This window comes from Lolium rigidum, chromosome 1 (assembly GCF_022539505.1).
Source record: "Lolium rigidum isolate FL_2022 chromosome 1, APGP_CSIRO_Lrig_0.1, whole genome shotgun sequence".
Lineage (NCBI taxonomy): Eukaryota > Viridiplantae > Streptophyta > Magnoliopsida > Poales > Poaceae > Lolium > Lolium rigidum.
The window spans coordinates 14,542,958-14,558,072 of NC_061508.1; the positions used below are offsets into that span (position 1 = coordinate 14,542,958).

Here is a 15,115-nt window from a genome sequence, read left to right on the forward strand (position 1 = left end):
TCAATTGATATCGGACAGAATGGAGAGGTGCCTTACAAGGTTATTATTTGGTTCCCTCCAGTAGAACCCCTGCAATATGATTGGGGCGACGTTGCATGCTACTAGAACAAAAAACAATAGAGCATGCTTTCCAATCCACTCCATTGGGAAAACCAACCTCTTGTAACCGTACACGTCCACCTGAAAAATATTGAGTACATAATGGACCGAATTAACCGCTGTTGGCACTGCATGATCGACAAGTGAACAAAGTAAAATAAGAAAATCTGAAGAAAAAAACCAAAAACAGAAATCTACAAGAAAGTCTAATAGAAAATAAACTGTAAATCCGAAAGTGTGACGAATGGTTGAAAGAACGCCCTATTATTTTTCTTGATTTATTGTATATCGGTTTATTTTGATTTAATGATACTTTTGCAATGTTTTTCAATAAAATTATCCAAATATCTCAGATATTTCTAAACTTGTGGGATATTCTTCTTTTTCTATTAAAGTTTAATTGCAGACAATGCTTATTCGTGCCACACATTTGAAAATAGTTGTGGCCTAGACAATTTCAAAATATCATTAGATTTTGTTTGGTACCAGAGTTTTTGTGGGGATTAATAATGCGGACAATCCTACATAGCATCATCCAATCCCCTCAAATCCCATAAACCCCAATTCCAAATCCACTAAGGCCTCGTTTACTTCTCTCGTATTTTCACTCTCAGGAAGTTAGGGAATAAGAGGGGATTTGATGTGCACCCAATCTCTACCATCCCCGCAAATACTCTTCCCAAAAAATACACTAGTATGTGGGAGAGTTTTTAGTCTAGGCAAAAGTGAGGGGATATGTGGGGATATCTTGGGATTATCTCATCCAAACTGGGAGAAGTAAACGGGCCACTTGGGTTTTTTCGGGATTCGGGATAATCCCCGCCAATCCTCTAAAATACATAGAAATAAACAAGGCCTAAGTAGGGGTAGTGTATTGGGTATCAGGGAAAATACACTAGGATTTGTGAAAAATTGAAAAGATGTGAGTATTAAACTAGCCCAATACACTAAAACAAAACTCGCTTTAAAAAAAAGTGAGGTTTTGTGGTTTGGTGGGGATTATTTCCACTAATCGCAAAACTCTAGTACCAAACAAACAAACCTATGGGTCATGTTTTCAACGTTTTGATGATATATTGAGTCTAGTTGCGGGGTGAATATATACTAGACTCTAGGTGTGGTTTGCGGGATGATAGTTGGTTTGTTTTTCATTAAAACCCCAATTCCAAATATTTAAACTCCAAAAAAGATGTAGCTACGAACCAGCAAATAGATCCCTGCTAAGAAAAGTCCAGCTGTACCAGCGGTGACGCAGGTGTAGCTCAGGCTGTACAGTGACTTGTTCATACGCAACCCTGCATGCATGCCAATCGGAGACACCTCGTGTTAATCATGCTGATCGCAAATGATGACAAGCTAATTACTACTAAATTAATCCACGAGCTAAATAACTAAGTACCGAAGAAGTCGAGGGAGAATCCGAAAGCTAGTAAGCTAAACCCCGGGATGGACCACCACACCATTCTCTCATCGTGCTCCTGCGTGCTCATGAAGACAGTCGCATAATAGGTACAGATTTCACTAGCTACTCTTTCTAAGGACAACTTCATGCATGGCATCTTAAGGACAAGGAGGAATGTCAACTGATACATATTCTGGTTTGGAAAGAGGAGGGATACGTACCTTGAAGTGGACGATGACGTGCCCGAACTGGAGCCCCACCAAGCAGGTCACGGTTGCCATCAAGGAGCTAAGGAGGCCCTCGGGGTCGAAGGGGGCTTGGCACCACGGCGGCGCGTCGGACGGCAGCGGCCCGTTGCGAGGAGAGTCGATGCTGCACCGCTGCACGCACGATGGGGATTTGAGGTTTGGTGAGGATAAAACTCTAGTACCGAACAAAGCTAGTTTTAACTGAATATATACCGCCGTTTTCAGATAGAACGGGTGTGTATAGAGATGCTGGATTCCAAGAACACTCCGGTCGATCATGCCAACGGCGTTGCAACCTGGCCCTGTAGAACTTCTCACACCACATTGCACCTGCAACCAATCCAATAATAAGCAACCACCATTTCTTAAGAAAAAATCATGCCGCATAGCACACCAACTGACAAACAAGTTTCAGCACAGAGAAGAGCCTACCACAAAATGTTTCACGGTAGAGTCAGGAGACATGACGTCGTACTCCCAGTCAGGCACGTACAAACCGTACAAGATCACCGTGTACGTGACCGTGAGGACCAAACCAACAAGCCTTAGCACAAGGAATTAAAGGAAATATGTGAATAATAACCAGATCTATTAACTAGCTAATATTAATAAGTTAAATAACAGTAACAGATCGAAGTGTGCTATGCTCACAGCTGATGCCGGTTTTTTCTGACTATTGTGCAGCTGGAGCCCCCGCCGCCCCCCTTTAGCCAGATTTCGCATAGCGCCACCGCTAGGTATGCCATGGCAGTTCTCTGTGTCAAGTGACATATAGTATTCCGTACATATCAAATAAACTGGTACTTATCGTGCACAACCATCATTTTTCTTAGAACACGCGTGAGAGGTGTACACAGCTCCATGGCATATATACACTGAGAAACTATGTTTTGCATTGGCTGTGATAGATACCTGCAACACGCCCATCGATCGTATCTTGCGAATGTCAACCCCGTAAGTAAGATCATGTATACTGTGGAAGAAGCCACCTTGAAAACCAGAAATTCAAGGATCATGCCAATATATATTCGCAAGTTGGAGTGTCTTCTCATGAGGATGGCCGGCTAAAGGCTACTAGTATATTTACCTTGAAGCAGGAGGCCCAGAAGGAAAAGTTTTGCAGCCCGGAGCACTGCCTTCTTGGTAGCCAACATTCTGTTTGGCACCCTCTGCACAAAGCATGGTTTAGCAACTAATGCTAGACATAATGGAACCCAGTACTGTGGCTATTATGGATTGATGATCTTGTACTATGAGTAATACTTTGTAGGCCAAGGCCAAAGAGACCCCCACGATGAAGAGGAAGAAGGGGAACACGAAATCCGCCAACGTGGCGCCATCCCACGGAGAATGGCTTATCTTCGGGACGAGGCCACCAATATCGTCCACAATCATCATCAGCTGTAAGGTTTTAATATTTCATTAAGTTACTTAACTTTGTGGAGGTTCAAACAAGTTTAAGGCATACGGTTTTCTGTCAATGTAGCAGCATGTATAGAGCATAAACAAGTTTCAAGCAAGTTCCAAACAGTGTCTCACATGGATATTAAGATTTCAATGTTGAAGCAAGAGCATTATAAATAACATATGAAAGTATATATATCATGATTCATGAACATTTACAATGTGTAACAAGTGGATCATGAACATTCCGAATTTTGTATCTAGCCTCATCAGCCAAAGGTCGTTAGTCGTTACAACAAGTCCAGTGTGGGCCAGATCTCTAACTCGGTTGACCTCTAGCTCGGATCAATTTGAGCTTGTTTTCTTTTATATGAATCGAATTACCATGCATATTAAAATTCTAATTAATTTTAAGTGGGATGGTTGATTGCTTTTTTTTTCGAAATGAAGGATAAACCCTCGGCTTTTGCATCATCTGATCAGGGCCGGTCCTAGGATTTTAGGGGCCTGGGGCGAAGCTAAAAATCAAGGCCCATAATATTTACTATAATAATATTTTTTAGTAAATAATTTTTTCATTATATAATTTAAATTATATAGGTTAAATTGGCGACCTAGGGATACGGAGAAAACTGGTAAACTGAGACGGAGGGGGTAATTATTTTAGGTGCATTAAAAATCATACGTATCTCAAATAGTTTAAATTGTTGAAAACAATTTCTATGTAACTCATTCAACTTATATGGTTATCTATCGAACATAAATTTTAAAATTTCATGACCGTTTTTGATGCCACAACAAAATATTGAATATACAGTGTGCAAATCATTGACGTAAACGGTGCATATAAGGGATCAAGGGCATGGCAGCAAGAGGGCCGGCAATTGGTCGTCTTCCTACCTTATGAGCTAGCAGCCTAAAAAAAGTCACACACGGCGTCTATTAAACGAAAAATCAGATTCTTGCATTGTTATAAGTTTGCAATTCCACCTTTGTAAACTATTCTAGAAAAATCGACTCTCAACTAAAAATATGAGTCGACTTTGCTTTTTTAGCCAATAAAAGTGAGTCGTTGTTTTTTTACTTTGAAAAATGAACCGGTGTTGCATTTACTGGACTTGTTTCTTCCACCATATTAGCCCATCTAAATAAACCCATTCGTAGCTAATTAAAGGGAAAAGCCCATTCTAACCAAAGAAATATGGCCGAGCTAACGAAAGGAAAAAAAGGGCCCAAGTCCAAGTCCACTAGAAGCAGCATACAACGATTCTTGGATTGCTTCATAATGGTTCGTCCTGGTCTTCCTCAGTCATACGAGAGGAATCCTCAGCTGCTCTAATGGCGATATGCCACAATATTTCCTCCTCCTCTACGTATGCATAACTTGGACTTGGGGCCCCCTTGCATCCGGGGCCTGGGCGGCCGCCCTGCCTGCCCCCCCCCCCCCCTCGGGCCGGCCCTGCATCTGATGCACCCGTTTGTGTAGTATTTACTACCAGAAAATTAATTATATATAGAAAAATCAAGCATCGATACATGCACGTCTGCTCCGGTGCTCCTCCTCTAGAAAATTATGGGCGCTTTAAACACAACGGTGGAGATCTCCCATACCTGTTCATAAGCGGGTGCACGATCGTAATTTCAGTGTAGATCCACCGTCCGTACAATTCTGTATGGGCCCATATGGCCCCCGTTGTGTTGTACCTCGTTTTTGTACGTATCTACGGTCACGTGCGTGTGCCAAAATAGAAAGGTTCTATAAAGATCTTGCTCACGTGACCTTTTTTTTTCTTGTGCGACATACACATACTGTATCAATACAAACATGTATACAAGGGCTGGATATGGGTTCCGGCAAACCCAACACACGAAAAAAAAACCAACTATGACCCTTCAACTTCATTTAGGGGGTAATTAGCTTTATACTCTTACATGAAAAAAACGGGCACCACTAGAAGAGGTCGCGCAGTAAGTGGTTTTTATTTTGGTGTTTACGTCATGAATTGCGTGGCCATGCACGAAGCTAATAGGCTTATGTGCTTTTTGTGACCCATGCTTGATTACAAAACGCAGATAGCTAGAAAAGATAGAAGTTATTGCTGACCGTTACGGTTATGCCCCTGAAGACGTCGAGCGAGACGAGGCGATGCTGCCTCAGTGACACCACCCGGAGAATCGTTGCTGTTCCGCCGATGTTGCCTGCCTCAACGTCGGAATAGTGGTTGTCGTCTCCCTCCGGGGACTCCGTGGTGTCGACGATCTTCACCGCTGCCATACTAGCTGCTACTCTGAGCTCCCACTGTTCCTCTCGCTGCAAATTTATACTGGAGCGCGTCTAGCGCCTTTCTGCTGCCTCTCATCAGCAAAACCGCATATATTTTTGCTAAACTGTATATATTCTTAGAAGAGCAAGCATCCATGCAGATGGTAGTTGGATCTCCCGCCCAACCTGTAGTGGGGGTAAAGCCTGCTATGTATATTCAGATAATATGGTTATGTTTTTAAACAAAAGGATAAATGAAGTGGTCTCAACGATTTCGGTCGACCAACTCCCTTTACAATGTGGCAAGTGGTCATTTCGTATTAACGTATGACGATGGTGCACTTCTACTCTTATGTAGAGCGTCTACCCAGTTAGCCTTAACAAAAGAGAATGCGAACTCGATCTCTTCTACCCAGAGATGATTATCGTTTCAATTGTCTCAAGTGTAGTGTAACCAAGTACCTTTGTAGATGCACGCCCTTAATCTCTACCTTCATGCACAATGGCGTTCGATTTGTTAGGAGGGCTGGTTTAATTTTTCTCGGGTATTTTTCTAGGCATCCTCTTTTATTTTCTGTATTTTTCTCTTGCGCCCGGCTGCCCATTCCATTCATTATTTTTTTATTTTTATTTTTGCATACCACGCTTATCACGTGGTATTCATTATTTATTTATTACACTGTATTTCTTCTCTTAATTATTGCATTGCGTATTTGAGGAAAATGGTTGGTGCTAGGCGCTTGATAAAAAATAATGCATAAATATATTGTTGATGTTTAGAGAAAAATGCAGCAAGTAAATATACGATTAGATTTTTATTTTTTGATGTCTAGAGAAAAATGGAATACGTGAATATGTGATGTAGACATAACGAAAGATGAATATGCAATAGATAAGTACCAAAAGTACAATAACACAATATGCTTGGGAGACAATACGGTAACGAATATAAATGGACAACTTAGACAATTGCTTGGTTGTGGAGAAATCGCGTTATTTTGACAGGAAAGAAGTTCAATCTTGTATTTGGGTGTCGCTCCCATGTACATGTTGGTTGCAGGTATAGGCTTAGTTACGGAAGAAACGGCACAAGGAGTCGATGGAGCTTGGCAGAAAGAGTCTCGAGTGGCTTACGGTATTATTTAAGTCCTGATAATTTAGATTGTGTGCCAGTTACAGGCACGGGCTTCTTAGTTCTTAAAAGCTTTTTAATTTTTTTTCCGATAATGGGCGCTTTTATTACTTGAATAAGAAATTACACCCGATCTCTGCATAACCAGGATGCACACAACCATTTAAAAGTTCTCTCAGTGTTCATGAAAAAATGAAAAAAGACGAAGTACATGTTGTAACGAGAAAATGTAAAACGCCTAAGACACAGGAGGAGCTCCAATCCGGATATTATGCGGCCACCCATGTAGGAAAAAAGTATTCCTCACCGTAGCCTTCAATCGTGTACAAACCTCCGTAAAGAGGTCTTGGTTCTCCACTCGCTGAAGAAGCGACCATAAACGAAGAATGCATGTACATCTGTAAATAACCTAAGATAGAATAATTTTTGTCATTAAAGATTTTATCATTTCTACATAGCCATACGACACCTGAAAAAGCTTCCTGATCATAACATTCACAACTTCGTGATAAGTTATGGCCGTGGGTGACAGCTTTCATTACATTAAAAGAACAAGTTGGAAGCGAAACCAAGTCCCAACGTTCTAGTTCAGTTCAAAGAACAAAGCAGACCCTTTGGAACATTCCATACACGCGTGTAAAATGCTTTTGCTCTCACCATTGGCTTCACATAGTTAGCATATCCTTGCAAGTGGAAAGGCTGAATGTCTGATACCTATGTATACATATACAAGAAGAATCACGGTGGTAGTTGTCGTGATAGCAGAGGAGGAATGGTATTTAACATATCCATGCAAGTGCCTAACATTAGGTCACAGGGAGAAGGATCAGGTATTTAACAGGGGAGACGAACTTGGGTGTGCTGTGACACCAACACCGACCCCAACCAAAAGTGTCCGACGGCTAGTAAACTTTGGCCTTTGCTTGCTTGGACGGTAGATGCCAACCGTATGGCCCTAAGTACCTCTTGCTTTTGCAGCTTTATATGGAAACAGGTAGCGTAAAACAACACATGCATGAACTCATCGTCTACGCAATGAGCTTATGTTAGTTTCGCGGCTAACCGGGGGAGGCTGGAATCGATCGTGGCTACCTGTAGCATGCTGGATGTTTGTTAATGGGAGAAGTTCTACACATTACTTTTTTTTTTTGACAATTCTACACATTACTTTTTAATTAGCTGGTAGCTCTGGCCTTTTGGGTGATGGAAGAGGTGTTTAACGGGCTAATCATCGTCACTTTACTTTCCTAACAGAGATGCCAAGTTCCTACGAAACACAAGGAACAGAGAGTGGCTAGCTTCTCGTAATCTGTCTCAAAAATACGAGCTGTGAGGCAACATGTTCCCATCTTGGTGAATGCTACCAGCCGCCCTTGGACCGCCGCCCCTCACCCGCCGCTGCTGCCAGCCTCGGCCCCGGCCCCGGCTGCGAAGGATAGTTGTTACCGTAACATGTTTAGAGATAGAGGTTGTTAGTAGTTTGTATATGGGCTGATTCGGTTTATAAGGATCAGTCCAAATCTCCTTTATCTCCTCTCCAAGTTGTAAACGAACTCAATGTAAATCCTGCCAAAGTTGCGGCCTATATAACACGAAACCGATCCCGAGACAAAGGGCATCGTTCAACACAAATTATCACATGGTATCAGAGCCACCCTTCCAAAAACACATCTAAACCCTAGCCATGAACTCCTCCTCTAGCGCCGCCATGAGTAACCCCCTTCCATCGCAAGGCACGTCGGAGAAGCTGACGCGGGACAACTTCCTGCTATGGGAGACACAAGTCCTCCCCGCCATCAGAGGGGCTCGCCTTATGGGTTTCCTTGATGGAACCAACAAGGCGCCGGCGGACACGATCACCGTCGAGGACAGTGACGGCAAGGGCCGCACTAAGGTAAGCAACCCAGATTATGAAAATTGGGTGCAGCAGCAAGTTTTGCACTATCTGTTGGCATCCCTGTCCAAAGAAATTCTCGTGAGCTGCATCGGGATGAGGACGGCTTCAGCGGTCTGGCTTGCAATCAAAACAATGTTTGCAGCCAAGTCGCGCACTCGCATCGCCAACCTGCGGGTGCAACTCGCCAACATGAAGAAAGAAGGCAAAACCACCGCGCAATACTTTGCAGCGGTGAAGGCGATCACCGACGAGCTCGCAGCAGCGGGCCGTCCCATGGAGGAAGACGAGGTGGTGGAGTACCTCCTCGCTGGGTTAGACGACCCGTACAACCCCCTCTTCGCCGCCATCGGGGCCAACCCCGACAACAAGGTGACCGTCCCCGAGCTCTACGCGCAGCTCTCCTCCTACGACAACCACATGAAGCTGCTGCTCAACAACGACGAACCCAAGTCCTCCGTCAACTCAGCCGCACGGGGACGCACACGGGGACGCGGCGCACGGCATGGCGGCCGTGGCAACTATCGTGGCCGTGGAGGCGGCCGCGGCCATGTCCAAGGGCATGGACAGGGTCATCAGCAGCAGCAACAAGGTGGCCGCGGTGGCGGTCGCCGTGGTGGCAGAGGCGGCGACAAAGACCGCGGCGTCGTGACCTGCCAAATCTGGGGCAAACAGGGCCACTCTGCATATCGGTGCTGGCACCGGTACTCGGAAGATGACGGTGAGGAAGAAGAAGAGAGAGGCGCGAACGTTGCGTCCTACGGTGTCGATACCAACTGGTATTCCGACACCGGCGCCACCGACCACATCATAAGCGAGCTTGACAAACTCACAATGAAAGAGAAGTATCACGGCCGTGACAAGATCAATGCGGCCAACGGAGCAGGTATGAACATTAGTCACATCGGTCATGTACTTGTTAAATTCCCATCCAAACATTTTCATCTCAACAATGTGCTCCATCTTCTACAAAGAATCTAGTTTTAATTCATCGTCTCACAAGAGATAATCATGTCTATGTCGAATTTCATCCTTGGTATTTCTATGTGAAGGATCTGGAAACGAAGAAAATTCTTCTTAAGGGTAGATGCATTAGAGGCCTCTACCCACTGGTGTTATCGTCAAGTTCAAATAAAAGAGTCCTTAGTGCCACCAAGCCTTCGGCTACAAAGTGGCATGATCGTCTGGGTCATCCTTCCTTCAAAGTCGTTCAACGAGTCCTTAGAAGCTTTAATCTTCCTTTTTTCGATAAGCCTAGGAGTGATTTCATTTGTGATTCATGTTAAAGAGCAAAAAGTCATCAACTTCCTTATACTAGATCAATTAGTGTGTCAACCAAACCTCTAGAATTGGTGTTCTCAGATGTATGGGGACCGGCACCCACTTCTATTGGCCGTTTTTCATACTATGTAAGTTTCATAGATGACTTCAGTAAATCCTCATGGATCTATCTCCTCAAAAAGAAATCTGAAGTTTTTCAGGTGTTTCAGAATTTCAAAAATCTCGTTGAACGCAAATTTGATAGAAAGATAATTGCCATCCAATCAGATTGGGGTGGAGAATATGGAAAACTAAATCCTTTCTTCACAAAACTTGGCATTACACATCATGTATCATGCCCCCACACGCATCAGCAAAATGGGTCGGCAGAACGCAAACATCGTCATATCGTAGAAGTTGGCTTAGCACTTCTTGCACAAGCATCCATGCCATTACAATTTTGGGATGAGGCTTTTCTGACTACAACATACCTCATAAATATGCTACCATCTTCAGTCATCAATCAAGAAATTCCCATGACACGACTCCTTCAAGAAACTCCAGATTTCTCATCTCTACGGGTTTTTGGCTGCGGTTGCTGGCCAAACCTTCGACCTTACAATACTAGAAAATTAGCTTTTCGCTCTAAACAATGCGTCTTCATTGGCTATAGTCACATGCACAAAGGTGTCAAGTGTCTTGACGTGTCTTCTGGTCGAGTCTACATATCCAGAGATGTTGTTTTCGATGAGTCAGTTTTTCCCTTCTCCAAACTCCACCCTAACGCCGGAGCACTCCTTCAAAAGGAAATTCTTCTCCTTCCCGCATCTATGCAAAACTCCTTGCCATTAGATCACGGGGGACAACAACAGTGCATTGATCTAATGACTAATGATTCTCCTATTTTAGCTCCAATTATTACTCCTCAGGAAATACAACAAGATACAGGAGAAAATTCGGCTTCATTTGATGATCATACGGGTGAAAATGACGGAGAAGAAAATTCGGCACAAAACAACAGCCACGGCGCTGAACACGATGGTGATCCGCCTGAGATCTCCGAAGAATCAGTCTCGGGATCCGCGACATCGGGATCTGCGGCGTTAGGATCCGTCTCTACCTCCATAGGCGCGACAGGGGAATCGGCTGGCGCCACGTCACCTGGCCCTTCGGCATCCCCAAGCGATGGCCATCCACGCGATGCCACGTCCAGGAGGACAAATGCGTCGACCCCACCACGTGGTCCTCCTCCTGCTCCTCCCATGCGTGGGCAACCGACCAGGTGGGTCAGCAGCAGGCCTGCTGGGCCAATCGGCACAGCTCCCGCCCGTGGCAGAGTGGCGGCACGAGCCCCCACAGCTCGACAGCAGACAGAATCTGCTGGGCCACCGGATCCGACACAGGCAGCAGGATCTTCTGTGGAGACTCCGTCTACACGCACTCCTGCACCGCCTGTCTACCGAACCAGATTACAAACTGGAAGCAGAAGGGAGAAAACATACACCGACGGTACAGTATGGTATGGTTTAATTACTGCAAGCAATGAACCTAATGAACCTGATAACATAGAGGTAGCCCTTATCAATGTTGAATGGAAAAATGCTATGGATGATGAGTTTAAAGCCTTAGTAAAAAATAAAACTTGGCATCTAGTACCACATAGACATGGCATAAAGCTCATAGATTGCAAGTGGGTCTATAGAATTAAAAGAAAAGCTGATTGAACCATTGATTGGTATAAAGCTAGACTAGTAGCAAAAGGTTTTAAGCAAAGATATGGTATAGATTATGAGGACACATTTAGTCCAGTTGTTAAAGCTGCAACTATTAGACTTGTTCTAGCCATTTCAGTTTCCAGAGGATGGAGTCTAAGGCAATTAGATGTGAAGAATGCGTTTCTTCATGGTGTTCTGGAAGAGGAAGTTTACATGAAGCAGCCACCTGGTTATGAGGATCACAAAGCACCCCATTACATATGCAAGTTGGACAAATCATTATATGGTCTCAAGCAAGCACCAAGAGCATGGTTTGCCAAGCTAAGTGGAAAATTGCAAGAACTTGGCTTCTTGCCATCCAAGGCTGACACTTCACTATTTATATACAACAAGTCAGGTATCACTATTTTTGTGTTGGTATATGTTGATGACATTATTGTTTCTAGTTCCTCAGACAAAGCTACTTCAGCACTACTACAAGATTTGAGTGCAGCTTTTGCATTAAAAGATCTAGGTGAACTTCACCATTTCTTAGAAATTGAGGTAAAGAAACAAAATGCCTTGGATTTACTAACTAAAGTTGGCATGAGAGATTCAAAAGTGGCGTCAACGCCATTGTCAACCTCTGATAAATTAAGTGTCTTTGAAGGAGATCCATTAGGACCGAATGATAGCACAAGGTACAGAAGTATAGTTGGTGCACTCCAATACTTAACCCTCACTAGACTTGATATTGCCTTCTCAGTAAACACGGTATGGCAGTATTTGCATGCACCCGCCACTGTTCACTGGACAGCAGTAAAGAGAATTCTGAGATATATTACAGGAACTGCTTCTCTTGGATTAACTTTCAGAAAATCTTCATCCACTTTAGTGAGTGCTTTTTCAGATGCTGACTGGACAGGTTGTGTAGATGATAGAAAATCTACAGGAGGCTTTGCAGTTTATTTTGGTCCTAATTTAATCTCTTGGAGTGCTAGAAAACAGCCAACAGTTTCCAGATCAAGTACAGAGGCAGAATAAAAGGCACTAGCAAATGCTAGAAATAATTTGGGTTGAATCTCTCTTAAAGGAACTTGGTGTTGAAAGAAAACAAACATCATGTTTATGGTGTGATAATATGGGAGCTACTTACCTTTCTGCTAATCCTGTTTTTCATGCAAGGACTAAGCATATTGAGATAGACTTCCATTTTGTAAGAGACCGAGTTGGCAAGAAATTGCTTGAGATCTGCTTTATACCATCACAAGACCAAGTGGCAGATGGCTTTACAAAAGCATTGGTAGTACGGCAACTCGAAGAGTTTAAGCACAATCTCAACCTCAAGAGAGTTGTGATTGATGAGGGGTGTGAAGGATAGTTGTTACCGTAACATGTTTAGAGATAGAGGTTGTTAGTAGTTTGCATATGGGCTGATTCGGTTTATACGGATCAGTCCAAATCTCCTTTATCTCCTCTCCAAGTTGTAAACAAACTCAATGTAAATCCTGCCAATGTTGCGGCCTATATAACACAAAACCGATCCCGAGACAAAGGGCATCGTTCAACACAAATTATCACACCGGCCCCGGTCACAGCCCCGGCTCCGGCCCCAGCCCTGCCGGCGGTGGCGGCACCCCTTCCATCGAACGACGAGGGGAAGAAGAGGGTTTCCGCGGCCGCGTTCCATGGAGGCGATGAAGCGCCGGTGGAGGAAGCCGAGCGGCACGGCTACTTGGCCAGGGCCTGATGCTCTCCATCGGTAGCCATGGAGGAATCGGTGGAGCGGTGGCGGCCTCCGCCCCTGGTGACAGTTCGGCAGTGGTACGCATGATCCACGCCGCCGTCCTCTTCCCTAGTGATCGGGCAGGAGGGACTGTCGACGTAGGGGCTGCTGGTCTTGCTTTGTTTTTTGTGGCGGTCCTCGGGTTTATCGCAAGCGAAGATGAAGATCTACCGGAGGTCAGTTTGCCTTGATCTGGCTGGAGAGATGAGTTTCAGAAAGCTCCGCCAGTGAATGGAACAGTGCATCTTTTGCCTGGAATTTGCTGGATCGGGTGGTATTCGGTCGCGCGCACCATGTTTTTATTCCGACCGTTTGGCTCCGGAGGAAGCGACGCGAAGCTCTATTCTGTGTTGACACCAGATGACTTTTTGGTCCATGATGAAGTCAGAAGAAGGAATATCATGAAGGCCGGATTGGTGGACTGGCTAAAGGAGGTTCGAGTCTCTGTGATGCTGAGGGATTTGCTTGGCTTTCCGGACTTCGCAGCAGTGGTATGCATGTGGGGGCAGTAGCACAGGTGAAGTTCAGAGTCTTACCTCTCAGGGTGAAAACCCAAGGTCTGGCCTTAATTGGTTATGCCTGGCAATGACCTTGTTGGAGGCATTGTTTTGAGAGTGGGGACTATCTTCAGGGTGAAAACCTAAGACTTTTGGTCGGGTGACGACGGCGCTGGTGCATTGTTCCCTTCTTGGAGGCGTCGTTTTTGGAGAGTCTATATTTCAGGTGTTGTCACGGTGGTGGTTGTATTTATGTTGCTAGGTCTGGAATGCTGTAGCGGGCCTCCTTCGCCTCCGCCTGCCAGTCTGGGCCTCGCGATGGTCGCCGTCCTCGAAGCATGGCGCTAGGGCTTCCGCGCCCCCTGCTCCTCTTCATCCACCGCCGCTGCCAGGTGCCCTTCCGCCCTCCCCGTTCAGGCCGACGGTCTTCTCCTCCGAGCAGAGGTTGCTCCTCTCCTGCTCGCGAAGCCCTCCCATTGCAGCGGCGAACACACAACTGCCGGAGCTTCCATGTTCTTCGCCCCATGCGCCCCTGCTGCTGACGCGCACCTGCGTGAAGAGGAGTGCTGGCAGCTGATGTCTACGCACGCTTCTATTCCTGTAGACAGTGTTGGGCCTCCAAGAGCAGAGGTTTGTAGAACAGCAGCAAGTTTCCCTTAAGTGAATCACCCAAGGTTTATCGAACTCAGGGAGGTAGAGGTCAAAGATATCCCTCTCAAGCAACCCTGCAATTACGATACAAGAAGTCTCTTGTGTCCCCAACACACCTAATACACTTGTCAGATGTATAGGTGCACTAGTTCGGCGAAGAGATAGTAAGATGCAAGTGATATGGATGAATATGAGTGGTAATAACAATCTGAAATAAATATGGCAGCAAGTAAACATGCAGTAGAACAGTAAATAAACGGAGATTCGATATTTGGAAACAAGGCCTAGGGGATCCTACTTTCACTAGTGGACACTCTCAACAATGATCACATAATAAAACTACTCTACACTCTCTTGTTGGATAAAACTACTCTACACTCTCCACAACATTCGGAGTTCATATTTAAGTAACCTCTAGAGTGCATAATAGACTGTTGCAATTTAGACCGAGTACTAACATAGCATACACACTGTCACCTTTAAGCTATGAAAGGGGGAATAGATCACATCAATACTATCATAGTAATAGTTAACTCCATAATCTACAAGAAATTACAATCATAACCTATGCCAAGTACTACATGTTGCACACACTATCACCTTTACATCATGGAGGAGGAATAGACTACTTTAATAACATCACTAGAGTAGCACATATATTAATAGTGATACAAAGCTCATGATCACATAAAGATCACATGGGAGAGAGAGATGAACCACATAGCTACCGGTACAACCCTTAGCCTCGGGGGAGAACTACTCCCTCCTCATCATAGGAGACAACA

At 44.6% G+C, this 15,115-nt stretch overlaps 1 protein-coding gene across 1 annotated transcript; it reads right to left on the minus strand.

Annotated features, from left to right (window-relative positions):
* Positions 1 to 5,428, minus strand: LOC124704428 (heparan-alpha-glucosaminide N-acetyltransferase-like). The gene is made up of 11 exons (XM_047236685.1): positions 5,258 to 5,428; positions 3,013 to 3,150; positions 2,837 to 2,918; positions 2,662 to 2,738; positions 2,401 to 2,504; positions 2,182 to 2,293; positions 1,963 to 2,079; positions 1,723 to 1,881; positions 1,499 to 1,577; positions 1,303 to 1,394; positions 1 to 180 (listed from the first exon to the last, which is right to left on the minus strand). The coding sequence occupies exons 1-11, from the start codon at positions 5,426 to 5,428 to the stop codon at positions 1 to 3; spliced, it is 1,311 nt and encodes a 436-aa protein (XP_047092641.1).
* Positions 5,429 to 15,115: the final 9,687 nt, after the last annotated feature.